Source organism: Trichoderma evansii (assembly GCF_050947405.1).
Source record: "Trichoderma evansii strain SZMC 28006 chromosome Unknown GGI43scaffold_1, whole genome shotgun sequence".
Lineage (NCBI taxonomy): Eukaryota > Fungi > Ascomycota > Sordariomycetes > Hypocreales > Hypocreaceae > Trichoderma > Trichoderma evansii.
The window spans coordinates 2,991,886-3,017,247 of record NW_028145205.1 but is presented as its reverse complement, the minus strand read 5'-3'; the positions used below and the strand labels follow the sequence as shown (position 1 = coordinate 3,017,247).

At 49.7% G+C, this 25,362-nt stretch overlaps 8 protein-coding genes across 8 annotated transcripts; 4 read left to right on the top strand and 4 right to left on the bottom strand.

The window, feature by feature from the left end:
* Positions 1–566: 566 nt before the first annotated feature.
* GGI43DRAFT_378938 (calcineurin regulatory subunit B) lies at positions 567–1,596 on the bottom strand (the record flags this gene model as incomplete). Its single annotated transcript, XM_083202766.1, has 5 exons — positions 567–577; positions 744–1,078; positions 1,196–1,269; positions 1,423–1,475; positions 1,545–1,596. 5 exons carry the CDS (start codon positions 1,594–1,596, stop codon positions 567–569), a joined length of 525 nt encoding a protein of 174 aa, XP_083066586.1.
* Positions 1,597–2,789: 1,193 nt separating this feature from the next.
* GGI43DRAFT_420041 (enhancer of polycomb-like-domain-containing protein) lies at positions 2,790–4,947 on the top strand (the record flags this gene model as incomplete). The annotated part of the gene is made up of 3 exons (XM_083207758.1): positions 2,790–2,936; positions 3,325–4,098; positions 4,168–4,947. 3 exons carry the CDS (start codon positions 2,790–2,792, stop codon positions 4,945–4,947), a joined length of 1,701 nt encoding a protein of 566 aa, XP_083066585.1.
* A 686-nt stretch (positions 4,948–5,633) lies between these two features.
* GGI43DRAFT_33526 (uncharacterized protein) lies at positions 5,634–6,667 on the bottom strand. The gene is made up of 3 exons (XM_083202040.1): positions 6,195–6,667; positions 5,754–6,136; positions 5,634–5,646 (listed from the first exon to the last, which is right to left on the bottom strand). Exons 1-2 carry the CDS (start codon positions 6,633–6,635, stop codon positions 6,005–6,007), a joined length of 573 nt encoding a protein of 190 aa, XP_083066584.1. The 5' UTR covers positions 6,636–6,667; the 3' UTR covers positions 5,634–5,646; positions 5,754–6,004.
* A 225-nt stretch (positions 6,668–6,892) lies between these two features.
* Positions 6,893–8,344, top strand: GGI43DRAFT_391719 (tRNA N6-adenosine threonylcarbamoyltransferase). Its single transcript, XM_083204467.1, has one exon. It carries the CDS (start codon positions 7,155–7,157, stop codon positions 8,292–8,294), a length of 1,140 nt encoding a protein of 379 aa, XP_083066583.1. The 5' UTR covers positions 6,893–7,154; the 3' UTR covers positions 8,295–8,344.
* Positions 8,345–8,493: 149 nt separating this feature from the next.
* GGI43DRAFT_33414 (5'-AMP-activated protein kinase beta subunit, interation domain-containing protein) lies at positions 8,494–10,442 on the bottom strand. The gene is made up of 3 exons (XM_083202011.1): positions 9,555–10,442; positions 8,815–9,385; positions 8,494–8,741 (listed from the first exon to the last, which is right to left on the bottom strand). The coding sequence occupies exons 1-3, from the start codon at positions 10,337–10,339 to the stop codon at positions 8,694–8,696; spliced, it is 1,404 nt and encodes a 467-aa protein (XP_083066582.1). The 5' UTR covers positions 10,340–10,442; the 3' UTR covers positions 8,494–8,693.
* A 1,933-nt stretch (positions 10,443–12,375) lies between these two features.
* Positions 12,376–19,066, top strand: GGI43DRAFT_33046 (uncharacterized protein). The gene is made up of 7 exons (XM_083201965.1): positions 12,376–12,575; positions 12,651–13,285; positions 13,335–15,299; positions 15,348–16,267; positions 16,676–16,793; positions 17,163–17,270; positions 18,027–19,066. Exons 1-7 carry the CDS (start codon positions 12,488–12,490, stop codon positions 18,549–18,551), a joined length of 4,359 nt encoding a protein of 1,452 aa, XP_083066581.1. The 5' UTR covers positions 12,376–12,487; the 3' UTR covers positions 18,552–19,066.
* Positions 19,067–20,777: 1,711 nt separating this feature from the next.
* Positions 20,778–21,536, top strand: GGI43DRAFT_378933 (uncharacterized protein; the record flags this gene model as incomplete). Its single annotated transcript, XM_083202765.1, has 3 exons — positions 20,778–20,990; positions 21,110–21,124; positions 21,231–21,536. 3 exons carry the CDS (start codon positions 20,778–20,780, stop codon positions 21,534–21,536), a joined length of 534 nt encoding a protein of 177 aa, XP_083066580.1.
* A 455-nt stretch (positions 21,537–21,991) lies between these two features.
* On the bottom strand, positions 21,992–23,942 carry GGI43DRAFT_378932 (kinase-like domain-containing protein; the record flags this gene model as incomplete). Its single annotated transcript, XM_083202764.1, has 6 exons — positions 21,992–22,670; positions 22,741–22,932; positions 23,008–23,404; positions 23,485–23,587; positions 23,641–23,722; positions 23,797–23,942. 6 exons carry the CDS (start codon positions 23,940–23,942, stop codon positions 21,992–21,994), a joined length of 1,599 nt encoding a protein of 532 aa, XP_083066579.1.
* Positions 23,943–25,362: the final 1,420 nt, after the last annotated feature.

Sequence of the window (25,362 nt, the reverse complement as noted above, 5' to 3'; positions counted from 1 at the left end):
TGTACCTAATGTCTCAGCTCCGTCTAAATGTTACCAAAAACACCAGTATAAATATAGAAAGTTGAGCCAGCCATGCCCACTAAAGGGTGTATGATGAACCAGCTTTAGTTAAGATCAAGAGATCCATAAACTCTGCATAACGAGGCAGAAACATTTCTAGTCAGCAAGTTCTGAAGTCGCTGCTTTTTTTCTTGGTGCCAGTACCATCTGTTTCCAAACCAGTAATTCATATTATATCCCTTCTAGATGGATAGAGAATATAGATTGGAAGCAGCTCATCCAACTCCATAGCATGATTTAAACTCGTAACAGCATTGATTCGATTCAGTGTGACATGTAAGTGTCTTGCCCAAGAGAAAGAGACTCAAACCAATATTGGCCACATTGTAATCGTTAGCATCGTTATTGTGCGACAGAAGCATTTCTAATTCGCAGCCATGGTTGAAGTAGAAATTGAATGTAGATATTCATTATCATAACTGCTATATTTCCATTATCCACAAATCGCTTTCCTGGCGGTGTCTACCCGAGACCAACGCTGCCTTTTACCCCCTTTCAACGAACATTTAAAATTGATCTATATCAAGTCGTTAGCATATTGCCGCTTTCCACAAACCACACTTGAAAAGAGGTATAAAACAGGAAGAAAGCCCCTAAAACATAGAGAGGCGAGGGAAAAAAGGGGCAAAACAAGAACTGGGGAGGAGGTCATCGCCAGCCTCCCCCCAAAGAAAGGTACGCACCTAGAGTCATGCTCATGCTGACATCCGTATTCTCCACCATCTTGGTAAACTCCTCAAAGCTAATCTTGCCGTCCTTGTCCAGGTCCGCCTCCATTATCGTCTTGTCGACAATCTGCTGCAGCTGCTGGTCCTTCAAGTTGCTGCCAACCATCATCTTGAGCACGATGAAGAGCTCACCGTTGCTAATGTAGCCGTCGCGGTCAATGTCGTAGACCTTGAACGCAAACTGCAGCTTCTGCTCCTTGTTGCCCTTGCTGCTGAAGGCGCTCAGGCCGGAGACGAACTCCTGGAAGTCGACATCGCCACCGCCGTCTTCGTCAAAGATGGCAATCATACTATCATATGTTGAGTTAGCCGTGACCTATTCACTATGTATGTACCAATAAAAGGGGGGGGGGGGGGGGGGCTAGCGGTGTATAAATCGCCGGGGGATAAGATGAGATCGAACGAACCGTGTCGCAAGAGGGTTGGAAGAGATTTGAGGAAGGCTAAGAAATTCGTCGCGCTCGATTGTACCAGAGTTATCCTGCAGCAGATAGTCAGCCAGCCTGTCCGTCGTCGTGTTCCATCTGGGATCGTCTTGTTAAACTGCGGCGCGACCAAATTGTAAAACAACCCAACTCAAGCGAAAGGGCCATCATGTTCGGTCTGGCTTGGTTCCCCTTTCTTTTAATCGTACCTTGTCGAGTTTCATGAACCGTTTCCTTAACCGGTCGACTTCCTCTCTGTCAACTGTGCGCCGCAGAGTTAGCCAAACTAGAACCTGGAGATAGAGTATTCAAAAAGGAGGCAAGAGCCTACAGTTGGATCCTTGGACAATGTTGTCCATCACAGCACTGGTAGTGTTGCCCATCTTGTCAGACTGGACAGCGCAGCTGCTTGTGCGCTAAAGAATGTTTCGCGTGGCTAAGGATACAGTAATGGCAGTCGAAGGAGAGAATCGCTGGGACGGTAGGAGGCCGGTTCTATTCGGCGGTCGTGTATGTAACGGGTGGCGGTCGTAAAATGTTGTTCTATGTACGGAGTGTAAGTAAGGCACCAGATTATCTTATATTAGACCGTCGAGGCGACTCCTAGAGGGGTAGCAGGTCATGTGCACGGACCATCTCTCTCATCTGCTCTGTGTTAAGAGACTGCTGAACAGCCTGGAGCGATAAGCAATTCCATTCAATTTAATTCAGCCTGACGGAAGAAGAAAACCGGCATCAGGCTGGATCATGCTAAATTCGGCTGTGCATGTAGAAGCAAGCTGCAGAAGTTGGCGCATCTTGGAAAATGATATTAATTGACTGAGGGGACTTATTGGATGATTATGTCATATTTATCAGATAGAGTTGAAACCTAAGATATGCGCGTTTGGGAGGCCGCTACGCTGTCTGTCGCTGCAAGCTGCGATTGTGGCTGAAAAGCTATGGCTGTGCAGCTTATCTAGTACCTAATAGTTTCTCCTTTCCTGCAGCAGAGGCGGTGACGAAACGCTCGCGAGCGCTAAATACTCGACGCTGCTCTCTGTAGCCCAGGCTGCTGCGTGTTGAGCAAGAAAAAAAAAAGCCGCCATGCCAGCTTTCGGTCCATCTCCGGCCTGGGCGCGTTTGGGCTGCGGTGGCCGCTGCTGAGCCAACCAGAGGCGCGCTCATAGCACTCGCCCAAGTGCCTAGCAGCTTCTATGCGGTGCTGTTTTCAGCGCGTGGGCCTGCTGCGACTTCAGGGGATGAGGGAGGCAAAAGGAGGGGGTGGCCCGAGCGCCTCAATGTACCAGCGCACGCCAAAATCTACGGCGAAGTGACTTTGCAGCGGGCCACGGCGGCCATCAAACAGCCGCAATTTTCCAGGCTCTGCACCAGTGAAAAATCTTCGCGCGGCAAAACAAATCCCAACGTCACCTCATCGAACGCGAGCATTGAGCCATCAAAAAAGCGAAACCACAGCGCCTAAATCATCAAAAAAATATCATAAGGCGACTTCGGACGTCTTGATTTATGACTTGATCTCTTTTTTTCGCGGATTTTCCGCTGGCTTTCTGCCGTCCTTCACCACCCTGGCAACATGTCATCCCGCAAAGTCCGAGTCAAGAAGTTGACTATCAAAACCGCTCTCCCTGTGCTCAGAGAGGATCAGATCGATGCTACTGAGTATGAATCACTGCTTACCGAGTCGCAAATCGCGACCGGAGTCGATCAGACTGAGGAAAATGTGAGTCCATCACCACCATACTGCCACGCCACCGCAACTTCTGATATCACGTGCTTGGTCACGTGGAATCTCTCCTTACCTGCTCCCTACAACTCCTTGATCGCGATATATGTATATACAGAGTGTGTAGATATAAGATGGTATAAGCCATTCCCATATATCTCACTCGTGTATTCAAATATCTCTTTCTCCTTTTGCCATTCTTTCTTTTTCACATCACTTTCATTTTTTGTTTCTATGTTCTTGTCATCATCTTATTCTTTTTTTATCATCTTATTCTTTTTTTCTGTTATTATTTTTTCTCTCTTATACTCTTTCTCTTTTTCTCTTCTTTCAAAAATGTTATTTTTTACTGACTTTTTTTTCTTCTTCTTTTCTCGTCATATAGGAATACCACCTTCAGTCCATTCTAAAAGAGGCGGGAACAAGCAATGATCAAGAAATTCCCGTACCGCCTCCAAAAGAGAGTGACATCAGCTATGATGCCCTCTATCCCGCAATTTTTCACAAACCTTCCTCTTATATCCGATTTTCTCAGACCGTTGAGGAATGTATTAGCTGTCAATATGACATGACAACAGAAGACGATGAATTTCTCAAGTCTTATAATAGTAATCCGCCCGCCGGCGCCGGGTCTCTCAGTGAGGATGACTTCGAACGCATCATGGAAGTGTTCGAGGACACCGCAACCGAGCAGACTCCATTCGCAGCTGTTGACAACACTGTTGTCAGCTACGACATGATGGTACCCGGACTCAATCAGCTTGGCTCTACAAACATATTGCTGCACGCCAAGCAGATATACGAGTACTGGAAATCCAAGCGTCAGGACGAAGGAAATAAACCACTGCACGCAACCATCAAGTTTGAGACGCATCAGGAGACTGATGACACTGACCCATACGTCTGTTTCAGACGGCGGGAGGTTAGACAAACAAGGAAAACAAGGTCTAGAGATACCAAGATCGCCGAGACGCTCAAGCGTTTCCGTCGCGAGCTCGAGGATGGCCGTCAACTAGTTTTGATGGCATACGAGCGAGAGATGATGAAACGAGATTTATTGCAAGTAGATCGGGCTATTTTCGAGGAAAGAGCTCGATTGAAGCAAATCAAGACAAAGCTGGGCATCAAGGGCGACGACGAAGACCTAGTAAACCAAAAGGTATGTTTCGAACCAAGGCCCGCTTGGCCCTCTACACGTTTAATGCCACTTGACACTAACATGGCCAAGCAGTCTCAGAAGCGCAAGCCTGCAGAGGCTGCCGGAGCTCAGCGACCAGCCACACAGGTGCGGGTGCCGGTACGGCCAGATGGGCGTTCGCATGAACAAGATCTTGTGTTACTTTCTGACCAGCTCGCCGAAAAGGAGAACGAGCTTCGTAATGAGATTGAAACCAAGGTGCAAAACCACCGAAGGTGGAACCAGAATCATATTGATCTCACTAGAGATCCGCTATCGCCGGTAAAAGAACTGGGCATGGAGCTCAAGTTCAGACCGGCAAAGACTCAATATTTAATGACGCCGCCGGCGTCAAACTCTGCAGAGTCAATGGACATTGATGACGCACCTGAGCCGATGCAATTGGATAAACCGGAACTTCCCGTATTCCAATTCCGCGGCGCAGACTTTGGCGAGACGCCGCAAAACAGCCAGCCCGCGTTTCGACGTCGCATTGGCCGACTCCAACGGCTTTGGATCGATCGGAGGGGTCTATCAACTCCCGCACGGACAGATACTTACGAGTACTCTGACCGGTGGAAGTATGACTCTGACGACGAAGATGATGAGCCGCTTGTGTATGAGGTTGATCCCTTTGACACGCGAGCGCTAAAGTTCAGAGCCACAATCCCACTCAGCCCATATATCTTCCGAGGGAGGCCAACGGTCCCTCCAGAGGCGGTTAATGGCGTCGCGAATGGAAATAGGGTGTTACCACCACCACTACAAGCGCCGCCACAGCCGCCGCCGCCACCACAAGCTGCAGTTCAGCAAGCGCAGGCGACGTCATAACAAACCCTCTCTCTCCCCCGACGAATCTAGTACTGCATCCTTGTATGAGTATGGAGGTGTATATAATTCGTTTTGCTTTCTTTTTTTCTCCAATCACGCTGGTATTGAAGGGTTCTCAGGAACGGACAGGACGGGGAGGAGGGTTGGGAGGAGGCAGGATATTTTGCTGTAGATGAAAAAAAATCACCGATGTATAGTACAGTAGCCTTGGTCAGGGCATTGCGAGGAGTTGGGAGTTGGGGTCGGTTCTTTAGGATTAGAAAGAGAAGAGGCCCTCCAACGGGAGCAAATAAAAAAAAGATACAAACTAATTCCTGAACTGGCTTTTGGCCAGAAACCAGAACTTGTTTTTTTCTTCGGCTCGGCCGTATGCAATTCGCGTGATGATCTGTAAAAGGGTCGATGATAGGCAGGCAATGCATTGCCGACAATCCGATTTGTGCTTGTGAGAGCTCTTTTTTTGTTCTCGCAAGGCGGGTGGTGTCGTGACGCAGCCCGGTCTCACCTCACCTCATTGCGACCAGGGCGGATGACGTGAGGGGAAGGCCGGCCTGCGCAACGTGGACTCGCCGGCCGTGGTCGAGGTTCGCCATGAGCGTAGACGATGAACAAGCTTGTTGAGAAGCTGATCGTCACTCTCGCCAGCTGAAGAAGCAGCTCGAGGCTCTGTCTTCTTCTTTTTCGGTTGAATTTTTTTTTCTGCTGCCAAGGCTGGTGTTAGCAGGCGCCGAAAGAGATAACAACAGAACAAGAGAGAGATCCAAAGGGGCGAGCTTCTCCCTGCAGGAAAAGGACATAAAACATACCGTTGAGAAAACCAATGTCTCACAGATTCAGTCCATCATGAAGAACCGAAGACAACGAAGAAAATTTCTTCTTGTTGCTGCAATATTTTTTTTCTCTGGTGTCCAGCTAGACTTGCTAGAAGGAAAAAAGTCGAGGGGAAAGAAAGCGAGTGGTCGAAGTGGACCGCGGGAACGGGCTGGAAGTGGATTATTTTGGGGAGGGTGGGAGGATTTGCGTCCACACACAGAAACGGCAGCAGAAGCACACACTTTCACAAATCAAGGGACCTGGAAAGTGAACGGCAAGCTTGGTAGCTGTACATGGGTAGCAAGTACCTGCCTGGAGGGATTCGTGGCCGGAGAGTACATGCGGCATTTGTACAGGGCCGGTGGGCGGGGCCAAGCTGGTGTCTTTTAGTGCGAGCTTTTGCTGGTGACAAGAGGCGCTAGAGGGCCATTTACCGAACCAGGCGCTGTGGAAAGGTCAGTATGGAAAACTTGTACTGAGCCTACGCACTTTTCTGCGTGCTCTGGACTCGAGACACTCGCATAGAACCGACATCCACGCATAAGCAATGGGATCCGGATCGTAAGATACCAGCGGCAGACCGACGTCGTGAAAGGAACGAAGGAGGTGCTACCTTGAAACAGCAGGTAGATTAGCTGTAAGAAACGGGAAGCACTTCTTACATAAGTCCGCACGGCGCCTTTTGCCGAGATATGATAATATACTGCACAGGGAGCTCCCAATTCACCCGCGCGCTCTGCTGCAGCGGGTGGAAGAACTGGCTGTTGCTCGTACATTAGCGCAAAGCATGAACTGAGCCGGGAAAGTAAAGAGGCATTATGTAGGAACATAGTTTGGCGTAGTAGCACTACTAACCCGGGTTGTAGTGCATGCATTGCGGAAGACGAGAAAATTGGGGAGAAGATGCGTGGTATGAGGTAAGTAAGATAGGTACGTACTATTCCCGCTGTAACCAGCAGGAAGCAAGAAGGGAGTGAGTTGAGAGCCCATGACAGGGTGCCCCGCTAATTTCTGTTTCTGGCACAGAACCCCTCTATTTTTTTAGACGTCAAAACTTTGGGTTGAATCATTATCGCAATCTACAATTAATTACAAAGTTGCCTTGATCAGGTATGTACTTTATTTATACAGATTTTTTTTGGTTTTCTCTCTCTCTTATCTATTGAAAAACAACTCTGAGCCGTGCTAATCAAATTCTACTCCTTAGAGAAAGATATAGACCAAAAGATAGAAAGATCGATACCCTCTCGTGAAGATCACAACTCCAGACATCAAACCCCGGGCAAGAGAAGGATATCCATCCGCCGCCCTGGCGCAAGCATAGACCGCTGATAGACGACTTCAAGTTTCATTCATACACCTCCTTAACTCAAAAACCCTCAAACTCATCCAGGATGGCAGCCGCCGCCGTCTCCTCGCCGCTCCCCCCTCCTCCTCAACCCACCACCACATCCATCACATCCCCCACATCAATATCAACACCTTCAATGTCCAACAAAACCTCCTGGATCGCCCTCGGCTGCGAAGGCTCAGCCAACAAGCTCGGAATCGGCCTCATCCGCCACACCCCAACCTCCGCCACCATCCTCTCCAACCTGCGACACACATTCATCTCCCCGCCAGGAACAGGCTTCCTCCCCAAAGATACCGCCCTCCACCACCGCACCGAGTTCGTCGCCCTCGCACGCCGCGCCATTGCTGAAGCGGGCATCTCTCCCGCCGATGTCGACTGCATCTGCTTCACCCAGGGACCCGGCATGGGCGCCCCCCTCACCAGCGTGGCCATCGGCGCGCGTACCCTGGCCCTGCTCTGGGATAGGCCCCTCGTCGGCGTCAACCACTGCGTCGGACACATTGAAATGGGCCGCGAGGTCACTGGAGCCGACAACCCCGTCGTGCTGTACGTCAGCGGCGGCAACTCCCAGGTCATTGCCTACGCCGAAAAGCGGTACCGCATCTTTGGCGAGACGCTCGACATCGCCGTCGGCAACTGCCTCGACCGCTTCGCTCGCGTGCTCAACATCAGCAACGATCCCGCACCTGGCTACAACATCGAACAGCTGGCCAAGAAGGGCAAGCAGCTGCTCGAGCTCCCCTACATTGTCAAGGGAATGGACTGCTCCTTCTCTGGCATCCTCACCAGCGCAGAGGCCCTGGCCGCGCAGCTGCTGGAGCGCGGACCCGAGGGCGCAGGTTTCACCGTCGAGGATCTCTGCTTCTCTCTGCAGGAGACCATCTTTGCCATGCTAGTCGAGATCACGGAGCGTGCCATGGCACACGTGGGCAGTAGCCAGGTCCTCATCGTCGGTGGTGTGGGCTGCAACGAGCGATTGCAGGAGATGATTGCAAGCATGGCTCAGGAGCGAGGTGGCAGTGTCTTTGCCATGGATGAGAGATTCTGCATTGACAACGGCATCATGATTGCGCATGCTGGCTTATTGGCTTATAGAACGGGATTCCGCACGCCGCTTGATGAGAGCGTGTGTACGCAGAGATTTAGAACAGACGATGTATACGTTGAGTGGAGGGATTAAAACCTGCCGGGAACATAAAAGTTAATAGAAATAAGTAAACTTGTACCGTATATTGTGTAAATGTTTCGTACATCTTGTCCACCCATCTAGCTTATTGGTTCAATGCGAACCCCTTATGGATCTCTACTACTCCCGCTAGCTCAGCTATAGAAGCTTGCGATCTAATGTAGCATGACCCAACATAACCCGTAGCCTTTCTCATTGGCATCCACCATCCCATGCAAATAAACTCATATCGTGTCAAAAAGAAAAACCCTCCCCATATCAAATATCGTAGTTAAGGGGGATATAGGGGAAAATAAAAAGAAAAGGCAAAGTAATACATATTAGCTCTCTTTAACCAAAAAGGAACTTTCTTCCTCCATTCTCCATTTCCAATGCTCTTTTGGCAAGCCAGCTTTAACCTTCATCCGCTGAAGTGGGCTTATAAATAATTGTAGTGACATACTAAAACGAAAATCAAAAAATTAGTAAATGCACGCCAAGTTATGGATTCCCTTGCCCGTTTCGTTTCACTAACCTTGTTGCGATATCTAATAGTCGCTGAAACGGCCAAGACATTGTTCTTAATGCTGCTCGTAGCAAGATGATTCAAAACGGTATGATTAGGCATGTTCAAGACGCTGTTGTCGTCCTTCATCAGGGTAGCAGCATTAAGGATGGGTTTGCCCAAGAAACCGGGTAAGGTGGGTGGTGTGGCCATCTTCTCAATTGCACTCTCGGCATTGCGATAGGCTGGCGACTCCTCGGCCTGGTCGAAATCAAGCAGGTATGGTGGAATTTGGCTATTGTAGGCTGCTTGTGGCAAGATAAGCTTGTGCTTGGCAGCTTTGGGTTCTTCTTTAGCCTGAGCTTCATTCGCATCCACCTCCTTCTCTTTTCCAGCTTCAACGACTTCCCCAGGTTCGCCTTGTTTCGTTGCAGATGGGTCTTCTGATCTCACTTCGATATAGTTTACCAAGTTGTTTCCGAAATCGACAGTCGTGGGGAGAGAAGGCGTCGTCTGCATAATTCCATCCACCAAGAAGCGGATGTGATGCGTACCGGGCAAGATGTAAATGGTGGCGGCAAAGACACCAGGCTGGCCCTCACTATCCCATCATTTTAATGCGTTAGCACAAGCCAAAAGTCAAAAATATTCAGCGGGTGAGCAAAACGGGCGCCAAAGCTTCAGGCACGTGCTAGGCATGGAAGCCTCCCGAAGGCAGCCAGATACGCCAGCTTACTAGCCCGATTGTTCATAGGCATTGTCAAACTTACACTGGATGCAGCCGGTGCTTCTTATTCCATTGGAAAATCGTACCAGTCACATAGACTTTTTCACCTCCACCATTCCAGACAATCTTGGTCGGAACCACCCGCCCGGTCTTGTCCACACGTAGCTCATCGCCTTCATCATCCTCAACCGTACCGTTGCTAAGCCCAGAGCTCTTTCTTGTTAAGCCATCGGATGTCTCGCCTAGCTCGGTATCGGAGAGATTATCATCTTGACCGGCAATGGGCGAGCCGGGTCTGTGTATCTCCTCCTCGATAGGAAGCGGCAGGCGGGGTGGGCGATTCATGTACATGTCCGTAAGGCTATTGTTGGAGAAGAGTTGGGCCTCGAGATACGGCGGCACGGCGGGGATCTGAGGGCGCGCCAGGGACCCCTCAATGGGAACGGCGACGGGCTTGGAAGGTTCGTCGCGAATAATGGGCCGTGGCGAGGATGGCTTAGGGCTTCCCGCGACGACGGCAGCGGTAACGGCGGCAGCAGCGTTGGCAACGGAGGAGACGGTGCTGCTGTGCGGCGAGCCGCTGAGGGAAGACACGGCAGTGGTGGGCACGCTCTTGGGCTTAGGCACGGAGGCGGCGATGGAGCCCTGGGCCTGGAGTGTCGACGACTCCGGGGCGGCAGCGGCGCGATGGATGGGGATTATGTTGCGCGAACCGTCCTTGCGATGGTGATGGCGAGGGGGCTCGACGCCTGACTGCGACGACGGTGCCTGGGGAGGCGTCGACCCAGGCCCGCCCGCCTTGTTGGACGCCGAATGGTTGTTACCCATGGCTCGGGAGCCCGACCAGGGGTGGCCGCAGGGAGATGGAAGCGAGCCGGGAAAGAGATGAGAAAAACAACAATCCCAGACCCAGACAAGCAGCGAGGATGGGCTGCTAGCGGGAGCAAAGGGGGGTTGCAGAGGCGACCGGTTGGCGGCTCGTCGTTGCACAAGACGCTCTCGCTCGGAGCTGGCGAGCCAGGGCTGGACCGCAGATGGGGGGTGAGGTCTCGCGTGACGATGCTCGGACGAACGTGGTTGGATTGCGGCGTGCTGAGAGGATGAAATGGCGGTGGGGGTCTGTACCTTGGGAAGCCGGGACGGATCTCGATGCGAGTGTGTCGTCAGCCTTGGCTCTGATCTTGGTGTGGAAGTGCGTCAAAAAGAAGATTCCGGATCAGGTGAGAGACCTGTGATGTGTGATTGATTGATTGGGGGCCGAGAGATGCGCGAGGATGGAAGTGGTGATGCTAGCGGTAATACTAGCAGCAGTAATATCTCATAAGATGATTTGCCGGCGCCAGATCGAATGTCCCAAGTAGCGCAGAACGTCAGTCAAGCATTAATCAGTCAACTAGCCAATGGCCAATTCCAGGTCCCCGTCTGAGTGGACTCTAGTATTAAGCAAACACTCAACGAGAATGCCAGAAGAGGGGCCTCGTTTCCGGCAATCTGCTCCCTTGCCTGCCAGGCGTTCAGGGTTCCTCTTTCGGACGGGTTCTGCAGGCCTGCACAGCGCCCACAGCAAAAACGGGATGCTCGTGGGGGACGCTCCCTCAAACTTTCGGTCTTCAGCTGTCGTGTCGTCTCGCCTGAGCCGTGACAGCCCGTGGTCGTGCAGGACAGACGATCGTGGGTTGGAGGAGCTGGCCAGTAGGATTGACGCCGTGGTTTTTCGGGGTGGGGGAAGATGCAGCTGCAGTCACGCGCGGGGCTTACGGAGCGGCATATCAGAGGTACGTACCCGCTTGGAGCAACCTCGAGCCTGCAAATTGAAGCTCTTATCTCTCGCGCTAGCATGTACTTTGGCACTTCTATCCAAGTGCTGGCTACTCTGAGTTTGCGTTGACAGCCAGTTTGCCACAAAGTTATCTATACCCAGACTAGAAGAGAGAGATACCTGATTTTAGACAATTTGGGCGTGTTATGACGATGACGACGCTAAATGACTGTACGAGAACGGCGCTATGAACAAGAACAAATCCAGGTACCTTTTGAGTGGAGCATTCCGTTCCGCATTTGGCGCTGCCGAACTTACAACAGTATCGTGAGAGATTATTGTACTGTAAAAGGCGGAATTAGTGTCGCCCTTTGTTAAGTTAATTAAACAAGTAACGGGTGCAGTGAAAGTGGCTCCTTGCTATCCATTGTACAGCCAGGTACTGGCGCCGCGGGGCCTAACAGCGACCAGTACTGGCTGTACACATTCATAATGTAAGAGGGCCCACATAGTATAAAATTGCAAGAATAATCCACTGTATACTTTTGGTGGCCAAGTGCGAGACTTTTGGAATTTAGTACTCCCGCAAAACAAACACGGCTAATCTAAGTGTGTACTTTAGGGAACAATACCTTAACAGGAGCCTAATTGGACCTTTCATGGCGCGTTTGGCAAGGACAGTTGACACCTAACTTCTAAGGCCCAAGGCATACTTCTGGCTTGAGGCGGTTTCATGCTGTCAACACAGCCAGAACAGGATTATCGTTACTGACCGTAATGACTCCGCAACTTGCTTTCCCTCAACATCAACTATTTGGTGTTTCGCATGCATGGCCATGAAAGACCTGCCAACTAATGGGATAGTCATAGCTATGGATTGAGGCGAGCACACTATACGCAGACAACGATTGAAATAACGATGGGCTAGACGATGACGGTATCACGCTGCGTTGGCCAGCGTAGTAGCACTCCTTATCTACGACTTCAACCATATTGCAATCATTGTGCGACACCTGCCATTCCAATGGCTCCACGCGCGGATGTATGTGAGGTTCTAATGGCACCTAAGCGAGACAGCTGCAGTCGCTGCTGCCGCTGCCTAAGCTTCTGCCTCCACTTCGCAAAATTTGTGTCTAGGTCAGGCATCAACTCTATTTCACCATCATCCCCGCTATCGCGATTCTATCTACACTAGATATACAGTTTCCATAGAAGTCATGGGAAAACACCGAGAGAAAGTGTTGGGGTTTTTTCGACTTCGTGGCGTGTCGACCTCGTCACTTCCGACTAGGGCGTCGTCCACGGGTACGTTTTAACCGATAGCGTTACTTCGAAACTCTATCAAATGTCCAGCCTACTAAGTCAAGAGGCGTATTATAGATAGTACGGAAGCTTCATCCAATTTAACGGAGCTACATATTCCCCCTACAGGCTTGCCGGTAAATGAGGCCACGACCACTCTATCGAGCACCGAGACGCACTTCACTACGACCGCGGCCCAAGTGGTTCCGAATGCCACTCTCGGCTGTGCCACAGAAACAGATGTTCCGTCTATCATCCTACATGTCACCGAGCCTACCGCCGAGGCAGACCCGGGGTCAACAGATCGCCAACTGGCAACAGAATTCACTGAGCAACAGACCCCAGAACTATCCATATCCCAGAGACTCTGGAACGCAGCTTACGATGGCCTTGAGGAGGACAAAGGCACCGCGGAGCTTACCAAATCTTATGCGAAGACTCTCACGAAAATTCTAAAGGCTGAGAAATCTTTTGGTGTATCCGCTTCCGAAGACGACATCTCAGCTGAACTGAAAGACCCAATCAAGCGGCAAGAGTACATGAAGAAATTGGTAGATGAAGGCCAGAAGAAGACGGCCACGTCATCGAAGATTTTATCAACGGTGGGCGACGTCGCTCAGTTTATTATTTCGGCTAAGGGAATGATTGATGCGGCGATCCAGAATATACCACAAGCTGCGCTTCCGTGGGCTGGTGTTTGCATGGGTTTACAAGTGAGTTGTCATCTTTCGCACTTGCTTATATCAACTAATTTCCGCCTAGATCCTCCTGAATCCAGTAAAGGCAACAAAGGCCAATCTTACGGGTATCGCTCATGTCACTTCGCGAATGAGTTGGTACTGTGCTCTGACTGAACATCTCCTCAACAAGGAAAACATCGCGACCGGAAACGACTCTTTCGCAGTAGTCATGGAGTCACTAGAGAAAGAGATTATCGCGCTCTACAGGGCTCTTATCCTGTATCAGATGACCAGTGCCCACTCCTACTACCGGAACCCAAGTACTGTCTTTCTCCGCGGCCTGGCGAACTTAGATGATTGGGATGGTATCTTTGAGAGTGTTAAGAAAGCTGAAGCTACTGTTGAGCAAATGTCGGTCCAGTATCACAGGGAATACGAGAAGAGCTCGTTGCGCCAACTTGTCAACTCTGGACATGAAATGGAGACACGACTTGGCGACATTCATCTCGAACTTCAGAAATTTATCGCCCAGCAAAAAGAGGCGCGAATGGATGACAAGGATACAGAATGCCTCCGAGACCTCTTCGTTGCGGACCCCTCGTATGACATGGAGAGGATTGAGAATAAGAAGGATAAATTGCTTGACGACGCGTTCAGGTGGATTCTCGGCACAACGCAATTTGCAGCATTCACCAATTGGGCTGATGACGAATCTGATTTGCCTCCGTGTCGGCTGCTGTGGATCAAGGGTCCTGCTGGTACGGGAAAGACAATGCTCTTGATCGGTATAGTCCGCGAACTCATAAATCACTCCGCTGCGCTTGCACCAAATGTCTCGCATTTTTTCTGCCAGGGAACAGACAACGCCCGGAACAGCGCCACGGCTGTATTGAGGTCGCTGATCTGGATGCTGCTTGTTCAGCAACCACATCTCATTTCTCATTTACACGCGAAATACAAATACTCGGGTCATTCTCTTTTCACTGACTCGAACGCATATTTCGCTCTATGTGATGTGTTCGAGGGCATGCTCAAAGACTCTCGCTTATCGCGCGCATATTTGATTGTTGATGCTCTTGATGAATGTAGCGAAGATTTAAACAACCTTATCCAGCTCATCTCGACATCCATTTCGGTCTGCGAGAAGGTCAAATGGCTAGTTACTAGCCGCCCCGAGGTAGAGCTTAATAATCCAATACTTGCAGGAGCTCTAGTCGAGCTCGATGCTCAAAGTCTAGAGGATCCCGTCAATGCATATATCAATCACAAGCTTTCTGCCCTTAGAAACAGAAGGGGATACTCCGAGGATATTTTGGCCAAGATTTCGAGCGAGATTCGTCAGCGAGCTGCGAATATTTTCTTATGGGTAGCCCTTGTATTCAAACAACTGGACGGAGTGCATGGGTGGGATGCCGTCGAGACGATAGAAGGGATACCCGCTGGCTTATCAGAGTTGTATGATCATATGATGATCAGAATTGAGAAGCTTAGCGATAAGCAATATTGCAAGGATATCCTGGTAGCTTCTTCTCTAGCCTATCGCCCACTCTCTCTTCCTGAACTTTCCGTGCTTGCAGGTTTGCCAACTAAAGTTCACCTGCAGACAATTATCGAGGAATGTGGTTCATTTCTAACAATTAATGGAGGAACGGCCTATCTAATTCACCAGTCAGCGAAGGATTACCTAACCAGGAATTATAACTCAAAGCTTCGGCCAGGTGGGGTTAGCCAAGGGCATACGGACATCTACAAGCGGTCAATCGCGGCTATATCAAAACTGCAGAAAAATATCTATAGCCTTCCAGACTTCGGGTTCAGACCAAAGGATGCACAACCACCTGATCCAGACCCGTTGGCTCCAATGAGATACTCCTGCCTTTTCTGGGCCGACCATCTCTGCGACGCCTCCAAACCTAGGAGTGAACTAGCAGATGACGAGGTAGTATGGTCATTTTTAAAGGACCATCTCCTCCACTGGCTGGAGAGCCTGTCTCTCCTTGGAAGGCTTCCAGAAGGCGTACGTTCAATAAGGAAAATTCTGCAAGAGGTATGTGCTCTAAGGCTACAACTAAATACAAATGCTAAGTGCTACCAGTTACAATCTAGTATAAGTCCTCGGCTTAGTAGATTCCTCAAAGACACAGAGAAGTTTATACTTAGTTATGGGTCGATTATAGACCAGGCACCCTTGCAAGCATATGGCTCGGCGCTTGTGTTCAGCCCAAGATTAAGTGAGGTGAAAAAACAGCAATGGAAGGAGAAACTATTATTTATTAAAGATATTAATGGCATGAAAGATCACGACGTGCATTTACAGACGCTCGAGGGTCATAGCGGGGGGGTTACAGCAATTGCATTCTCGCCAGACAGCAAGACGCTAGCATCGGCATCAGGTGACGAGACACTACAGCTATGGGATGCTACAACAGGAGTGCCCCAGCAGACACTCGAGGGCCTTAGCGGGAGGGTTACAGCAATTGCATTCTCGCCAGACGGCAAGACGCTAGCATCGGCATCAGGTGACGAGACACTACAGCTATGGGATGCTACAACAGGAGTGCTCCAGCAAACGCTCGAGGGCCATAGTTCCGCAATTGCATTCTCGCCAGACAGCAAGACGCTAGCATCGGCGTCACGTGATGCGACAGTTCTATGGGATGCTGCAACAGGAGCGCTCCAGCAGACGCTCAAGGGCCATAGGGACTGGGTTTCAGCAATTGCATTCTCGCCAGACGGCAAGACGCTAGCATCGGCATCACGTGACGAGACAGTACGGCTATGGGATGCCGCAACAGGAGCGCTCCAGCAAACGCTCGAGGGCCATAGCGGGTGGGTTACAGCAATTGCATTCTCGCCAGACGGCAAGATGCTAGCATCGGCGTCAGATGACGTGACAGTACGGCTAGCATCGGGATCAGGTCAAGTGACAGTACGGCTATGGGATGCTGCAACAGGAGCGCTTCAGCAGACGGTCGAGGACCATAGCCGGGAGGTCTCGGTTACAGCAGCAATTGCATTCTCGCCAGACGGCAAGACGCTAGCATCGGCATCAGGTGACGCGACAGTACGGCTATGGGATGCTGCAACAGGAGCGCCCCAGCAGACGCTCGAGGGCCATAGCCGGGTAGTTACCGCAATTGCATTCTCGCCAGACGGCAAGATGCTAGCATCGGTGTCAGAGATCGAGAGGCAAGCATCGGCGGGATCAGGTCACGTGACAGTACGGCTATGGGATACTGCAACAGGAGCGCTCCAGCAGACACTTAAGGGCCATAGCTCCTCGGTTACCGCAATTACATTCTCGCCAGACGGCAAGATGCTAGCATCGGCATCATATGATGGGACAGTATGGCTATGGGATGCTGTAATAAGAGCACTCGAGCAGACGCTCGAGGGCCATAGCTACTCAGTTACCGCAATTACATTCTCGCCAGACGGCAAGACACTAGCATCAGCGTCAGATGACGCGACAGTACGGCTATGGGATGCTGCAACAGGAGCGCCCCAGCAGACGCTTAAGGGCCATAGCCGGGTAATTACTGCAATTGCATTCTCGCCAGACGGCAAGATGCTAGCATCGGCATCAGGTGACGCGACAGTACGGCTATGGGATGCTGTAACAGGAGCGCCCCAGCAGACGCTCGAGGGCCATAGCCAGTGGGTTACTACAATTACATTCTCACCAGACAGCAAGATGCTAGCATCGGCATCTCATGACGGGACAGTACGGCTATGGGATGCTGTAATAAGAGCGCTCCGGCAGAAGCTCGAGGGCCATAGCTGGGTAGTTAGAGTAATTGTATTCTCGCCAGACGGCAAGATGCTAGCATCGGCGTCAGATGACGCGACAGTACGGCTATGGGATACTGCAACAGGAGCGCTCCAGCAGACGCTTAAGGGCCATAGTTCCGCAATTGCATTCTCGCCAGACGGCAAGACGCTAGCATCGGCATCACGTGACGGGACAGTACGGCTATGGGATGCTGCAACAGGAGCGCTCCAGCAGATGCTCGCGAGTGTTAGAGCAATTGCATTCTCGCCAGACGGCAAGACGCTAGCATTGGCGTCAGGTGACGCGACAGTACGGCTATGGGATGCCGCAACAGGAGCGCCCCAGCAGACGCTCGAGGGCCATAGCTCCTTCGTTACCGCAATTGCATTCTCGCCAGACGGCAAAACGCTAGCATCAGCATTATATGACGCGACAGTACGGCTATGGGATACCGCAACAGGAGCGCTCCAGCAAACACTCGAGGGCCATAGTTCCTCGGTTACTGCAATTGCATTCTCGCCAGACGGCAAGACGCTAGCATCGGCATCAGGTGACGAGAGAGTACAGCTATGGGATACTGCAACAGGAGTGCCCCAGCAGACGCTCGAGGGCCATAGTCGGGTAGTTACCGCAATTGCATTCTCGCCAGACAGCAAGATGCTAGCATTAGCATCAGGTGACGCGACAGTACAGCTATGGGATACTGCAACAGGAGCGCTTCAGCAGACGCTCGAGGGCCATAGTTCCTCGGTTACCGCAATTACATTCTCACCAAACAGCAAAACGCTAGCATCAGTATCATATGACGCGACAGTACGGCTATGGGATACCGCAACAGGAGCGCTCCAGCAGACACTTGAGGGCCATAGTTCCTTAGTTACTGCAATTGCATTCTCGCCAGACGGCAAGATACTAGCATCGGCATCAGGTGACTGGACAGTACGGCTATGGGATGCTGTAACAGGAGCACTCCAGCAGACGCTCAAGGACTATAGCCGGGAGGTTACCGCAATTGCATTCTCGCCAGACAGCAAGACGCTAGCATCGGCATCAGGTGACGAGACAGTACGGCTATGGGATGCTGCAACAGGAGCGCCCCAGCAGACACTCGAGGACCATAGCTGGGAGGTCTCGGTTACAGCAATTGCATTCTCGCCAGACGGCAAGACGCTAGCATCGGCATCAGGTGACGAGACAGTACGGCTATGGGATGCTGCAACAGGAGCGCCCCAGCAGACGCTCGAGGGCCATAGCGGGTGGGTTAGAGCAATTGCATTCTCGCCAGACGGTCAATTTCTTAGAACAAGTTATGGATATACAAGGATTTCCTCCCACTCAGATATATACACACCATATAACCCCTCAGACAATACTGTATTTATTACTGATGGGTGGATAACTAAGGATGGAAAGTATTTACTCTGGCTTCCTAAAGATTATAGGACTATACATGTCGCTATACATGGTAATATCCTTGCCTTAGGACTTAAGTCAGGAAGAGTAATTTTCTTGCGATTTAATTTCTAAGCTTGTTAAATGTATTAAAAATAAAAATATAAAAGAGTAATTCCTTAATAACTATACCACCTAACAGGGCCTGGGGGCAGCTGTAATTTTATATTATACTAAATTACTACCGAATGTCTTATATTCCAGTCTAATATGTTGATAATTACAATGGTAGTAAGTCTATGCCAGGTAAAGGTGCCAATTAAGGCCCACTTGGAGGTCACTGGGAGATTGGAGCCACTTTAATATGGTGATGAGTAACCGAAACTAATATAGCAGCGGCTAGCTTCTCTTAAAAACGTGATATACATGCACATTGATGCGGGAAGGGACGTGATAATAATATGGCAACGATAGGGTCAGTCATGTAGGTATGGTGCTATGTCGCTATAGTGAAGCTTTGTTCTAGCTCGTCGGAGGTAAACTCGTCACTTGCAAGGCTAGACTTTCCAGAAAGGCTATAAGTAGCTACGATGCAACTAAGCTACTATGCCGCCGAAGGCAATACTATTATAGGCCCCTTTATTGCTTTCACTTAGTGTAGTACTTCGATTCCTCAACTCATGATTAGAAAATTTGATAGATACTAAACCACGGACGCTAAACCTGCCCCTGCTGTATGAATGTACCTTAGTATCCATAATAAGTACCGACAAAAATAGCGCGCACGGTCGTGATGGAGCAATTGCTCTCTTCACTCTCATAGTATTTTTAGTTACTAAGAGGTACCTACATTCAGCCGGAATCAACCAACAGCTCTTGACTATTGCTCATAGCATTCGTTCATTTTAGGCTTTTAGCATCTAAAGAAATATAACCTTGTACCTGAATGTACTTGTTGAGTGTTTCAAACACAAAGTATAAATGCAAAGAGGAAGCTATATATGCTCAGAACAATATCAAAATAGGGTACCGGTAATCATTCTGAATCTATAAATCTACCGTAAAGCATCGCCCCCTAGAGACGATGTGATTTACAGCGCTATTAAGAGACCTGAACTAAACTACCGTTATATACCTTATGAGTGTACAGATGGGATGAGCAAGAATCGGCTCTTTGTCCCTTGTTATGATATTTTAGAGAGGTACATTGAGGTACATGTTAAGTGTTGCCTGTTAGCCTCTTGTGGACTAAAGCTGCCCCTCCTAAAATAATTAACTAAAAACTTTAGGGACACTAATTCCGCCTTTCACGGTAAAGGGATCTTGCTATTAATATTATAAGTAGTAGATATTTTTGCTGTTCTAACAAATATGGCTTTTTTATCTTTTCTTATTTGCCAGAGGCCAATCATATGTAGAAGTTGCATTTTGAGGAATGAGGCCTTTGTTTCGAATCTTCTACTAGACTACAGCTCAAAGTCAGCTTCCACAGCTTGAGGGCTTCGCACGAGTATCGTGTGATGATAATATGAGACAGTCAGCAAGTATACAAGTTAAATAAATCGTAAGGGCTGGGATGCTGACTTGTTTGGGCCAGATGTGCTTGCATATAGTCTTATTGCGATGATAGCAGAGATAGAAGTCAAAGGCAGAAGCCAAAAATAACAATCACAATAAATAGGTAGTGACGCAGCTAGCGGGTTATTTTCTTATTTCAGCGATGCCTGAGGAAAATCCAGCACATTACAAGAACTATCGATCAATCTACTTGGAAAGCCAGTGCGTTCTTCCCTACTTCCTAGTCGGCGAGATACTCAGCATTATAAATTCCAAATTAATCCTGATAAAAGAATATTCATAGCTAAGTAATAATACACTCTATTTCTATATTCAATGGCTAGTTTCATCAAATAGTATTGCGTTCTGTCGTTATATTGGTACCTACTATGCGTTTAGACACGGTATGTTAGCAGTGACTTTTATAGCTTATCTGGGATACACTCAGTAGCTAGAAGCATCCGCGCCTCTGCGTCACCAAATTTCCTCTCGCGTTGAAACCCAAAAAAAAAAAAAAAAAAAAAAACATTCAGTTTTTTACACAAGATACATCTGTATAAAATATATCTGTATTAAAAAAGATTGAAATAAAACGTGCGAAAATCATGCCATTCCCTCTTCACTCCAGGTTAAGCCCCGCCACAATCTCACCAGCCACATGCGTACCTAGGCATTATGTACCATTGTACCCGTCTCCCTTCATTAATACTACGAGCCTCTCAAACATCTCACATGCCTCAGCTTCAAAAATCGCCAAAACACCCCTCCACATGCGTCTCAATAAATACACCGTCCAAAGACAAAATGAACCTCTCGGCCGTCCTTGATGGCCTCCGCACCGGCCTCTACTACGCTTCTTACATTGGCCGCCTCTTCACTCTTCCCATACGTCTCGCTTACGTCCCCATATCCTACCTCCTGAGCGCCTTGAGAGTCGTGTTTGCGCCGGCGATATACCTATTTTCGTATATCACAGGCTGGTGCCGTGGCGTCATTGATTTCATCGTCTCTCTTCAGGTATGTTTCTTTCAGACAGAATAGACAAAAAGGCTCATTTTATTACCTGATGTGTTTTGCATCATTTCAACGTGTTAGTGAGGGTGGATACTAACATCATCTCTTTATATGACGTATAGCCGCTATATACCTTTGTAAGTTCTTCAACCCCTTCCCCCCGTAGAAATACATATGAGAAAGAGAGAGTCATAATCGCGCTATATTGTTATGAACAAATGAGATAACTAATCTTTCCTATAGCTTGGCACCGCAGCAGCAGTCGGCATCTTCGCTGGCTTCACCCTGGCCACATCATCAACCGTCATCACCTCATACCTCGGCATGCAGGACGGCGCCAATGGCAGCTATGAAGGAACTCGCTCTCGCGCTTCTCAAACAAAAAAGTCCATGCCACCATTCTCATCCGACCCTCTCCTCAAAGAGGATTCATCCTCTAATGACGGAGAGTGGTATTTCCCTGATCCTAATGCCTCCTCACGACGCCGCCCTGTAACTGGGCTCTTGTCACAGACGATTCTCGAAGAAGATGACGATTCTGAATTATAGATTCTTGTTTCTCCCATTTCTCTTCTCTTCTCTTTGGTATGGGTTTACAATAGCTACTTGTGCACTTTATTTTGCTTTCTAGGCGTCATCAAGCGATTTGGTTTTGTACTTTTTCGATTATATATATGCTGTGCTATTGCATTCTCTATAGTGATGGAGACTCTTCCGTTTCAATCTGTCGCTGCTGCGAGCAAGCAATAACGCTCTAGGACCATTTAAACCTTTCCAATTCTTTATTCTGTTGCCTTCAACGCCTGTCCAACCTGTGTAAAAGGTGTGGAAGAAAAACTGTTTCCTTGGGATATCATAAAATAAGTATACAAGGGGGGCGCAAGGTGTATGCCAACTCCATCTACCGTCATTAAACGACCATACATATGCTTCACATATTATGCGTGTATGGCAATGTTGATGTTGACCAATTTTTTTTGTTCCTTTTTTTCAATTTGTTGCATTCATCGTCGATAATTTTCTCGTTCGCGAGTCCTATCGTGCATGGGCGAGCGACTTCGACTCCTTGTTCGCCGATCTCTGTCGTACCGTTGTCTACTGTCCTTACTGGTAGGGCGTCGACGATCATCCCGAGGCCGGTCATCATCCCTGCGTCGGTTGTTTCCGCCTTCTTCTCGTCCATAGCTTGGGATATATGTATCAATATCCGGCCCACGACCGCCGCCTGGGGCGCGATTGCGAGGCGGCCGATCTCGATCACGATGGTCAGCATCATCCCAATTTTGGGGTCGGTCTTGGGGAGGCCGTGATGTAGGGCCGCGCTCTCGGTCTCTCTGCCAAGCCGGTCGTCTTTCGTCCGGGCCGCCTCTGAACCGTCCCCCATTGGCACCGTTTCGGCCACCATATGCGTCACTGCTGTTGAAGCCTGCAGTTGCTCCATTTGCATCAGGCCCCAGGCCGACCGTTCCACCCTTAGGTGCAGGCGGCAGGGCAGCCTTGCGGTCGTGAAACTTTCTTCGATCCAGCTCGTGACTCTCTTCGTAGGTGGGAAGCTGATGCGGTTCCATGGGTAGGGGATCCTTCTTAAAGTACGGGTGCTGTAGCGCATCCACGGCATTTATCCTTGTCCTCCAATCTAGCTTTAATAAATCCTTCAGCAGAGAAATCGCTCCGGAGCCATATCTGTGAAAAGAAATTTAGAGTTAGCGGCGTGCAGACACTTAATCAAGGGAACAGTATTGAGTAGGCATACTCTCTAAAGCGGCTCTGAAGGTTTCCAGGTCGTGCTCTGGGAGATAAATGGTCGCTTCCCGGCAGATTCTTCCACCCTGGCATGTTCTCATCGGTGGGTGAACCCATGAGATCCCAGATAAGCTCAAGCTGATGGGCATCGCTCTCGCCAGCAAGGATAGGCTTGCCATATAACATTTCTCCAAAGACACAGCTATTAAGGTATTAGTTTCATTGAAAGCCTCAAAGGAAAAAGAAAAAAAGTGCAGAGGTGAATGCTTCGTCTTACCCAACTCCCCACACGTCGATAGCGGTGGTATATTGCCTTAGCTGCAAGAGAAGCTCTGGGGGCCGATACCATCTTGTTACGACCAACCCAGTGTAATCTCGTCGGCCATCTCCAACAGCATGGCCAGCTCTCGGTGTTGGCCCGTCGTAGTGGCGTGCGAGACCAAAATCGGCAATCTGGAGAATACCCTTGTTGTTGATGAGAAGGTTGGCAGCCTTCATATCTCGGTGGAGGACGTGATTCTCGTGAAGATAGCGTAGACCCTGGAGCAGCTGGAGCATGTAACATTTGATCTGAGCTTCCTTGAAGTGGACAGATGGGTTATCGAGGAGGCCAGAGAGATCATGATCCATATATGGTGTCACCATGTACATGATGGGTTTCTTGCGTTTGTCGGCTGAGGGTGGTCTGGTCAGCGAGCCGGGACAACGAATGGCGGGAGTTGATTAAAGGAGGGAGAGAAAAGGTAAAACTCACTCTGCCTTGTGGGATGCTCTACGGCCATGTCTTCCAATCGTAGGATATTGGGGTGAGATAGCAGTTTGAGCAGCTTAATCTCTCGCAAAGCGGTAATAGGAAACTGGAGCGAGTCAGAGGAGGGAAAGCGATTCTACACCGGATATCGCTACGTACGCCATCTTTTTCGTGGTGCATTATAATCTTCTTCAAGGCAACAAGTGCGCCTGTTTTGCGTGATCGAGCGCGGTGAACCTCACTATGGTGCAGTCGTTGAGTTAGCTTCGCTTTTGGGGATACTGATTAAAGATGCGGAACAAAAGCCAGGCATACCCAAAAGTACCCTCGCCCAATTTCCCTTGTAGCTCATAGTCGGATATCCGCGAGCAGCCCTGAAAGCTGGACTTTGGCCTCACGTGGTTAATGGCGAATGTTCTTGGCGAGGAGCCATCGGGGGCTGTCTCGGACGTTCGATCCATGACGCGCGCGCCGGGTCGGTGCAGTCGCTGAGAGCCTCAAAGCGCAAGGTCGACAGGGGGAAGGACAGCAGCGATGATTATAGAAGAGTATGGAGCACAGCAAGGCGACTCTTGTTTCGAGTGAATGGAACGCGTTTTACGAAGCAGCTGCGGCGAGATGGGCGCGCATCGTTGTCCCTCGGGCTCTTTGAAACCCCCCGCAAGAGCGTAGTCGAAGAAGCGGATGACGAGCTGGGAGCGCAATGGGAAAAATGCCCGGCAGCAAAAATCCAGAGCAGCTGGTTGCGGATGTCGTGAGGGGGTCGCGAGGCAACAAAGCCAATGGTGCAAACTTTGGCGAGGGAGCCGTTGCAGAGGTGAAGCTGGGAGACAAATCGCGAAAAGGAAAAAAAGTTTGGATTCTTTATCACTGCGCTGAGCACAAAGTTAGGACGATGGCGGTTGAGCGTCTGCGCTTACCCTAATCGGACTCTTGGGAAAGGCGGTCGGTGGAGCTGTACCTGGATTGTACTTGGGCGGATGGCCGGTGGCTGCGGGAGGGTGCATGTGCCCAGGCGGTACCCGTTAACAGCCGTCACTGATGCTACTACTCCGTACTTCACATGGCCGTATAACCGTATGAAGGGCGTTGCTTGATGCTAGTACGTATATATTTCTATACAAATTAGTGGATGCATATATCGCCCGACGTAAAGAGGCTTGTATAGAGTTGGCAACGGTATTAGGAATACGGCAGAAATGACATGACATTCCAAACCCGTCATCTCCTCTGTCAACCAACTCTCCTTCTGGGGCTGATCGGTGCACCAAAGCAGGCCAAAGCAGGCCAAAGCAGGCCAACCCACGCCTAATTCTGCGCTGGCTAGAGTGACGTATGCCGGCGACAAACCCACCGTACCTGCGGCCAGCCAGTCATGTGCGCCGCCATAATCGCTGTGCATCGCTTGCTGCACCCCTAGAAGGGTCTGGAGCGGTCCTGGAATCGACGTTGGCCTGCTGATGTTACTGCACTATGCTAATACTAATACTAATACTGCCACTACCACTACAGCACCGAATAGCACTTCTACTGCTGCTAATGGCATTAGCGCCGCTTCCCCCAGATCTGGTCGGAAGGCAAAGGTGGAATGAGATGGCCGTAGTGATACGGAGCGAAGCCGGAGCCGCCTCTCTCTAGTGCTCTCTCTATTAATGGTCTCGTCTGGGTACTAGAGTTTGCGCAAGTGCAGTGCAATACAGGACAGTACTAATAGGCGGTCCCTTATACATGGCTGCGCTATCATCAATCTGCCGTTTCCAGCAAATAGACGTATAATCCAAAGCACGACATACATGTATTCTCCCATAATCAGCCCTCCTTGACTTTTTCTATAATATAGCTCACCCAATTCTCCATATACGTCAAGCGGATAAATATATA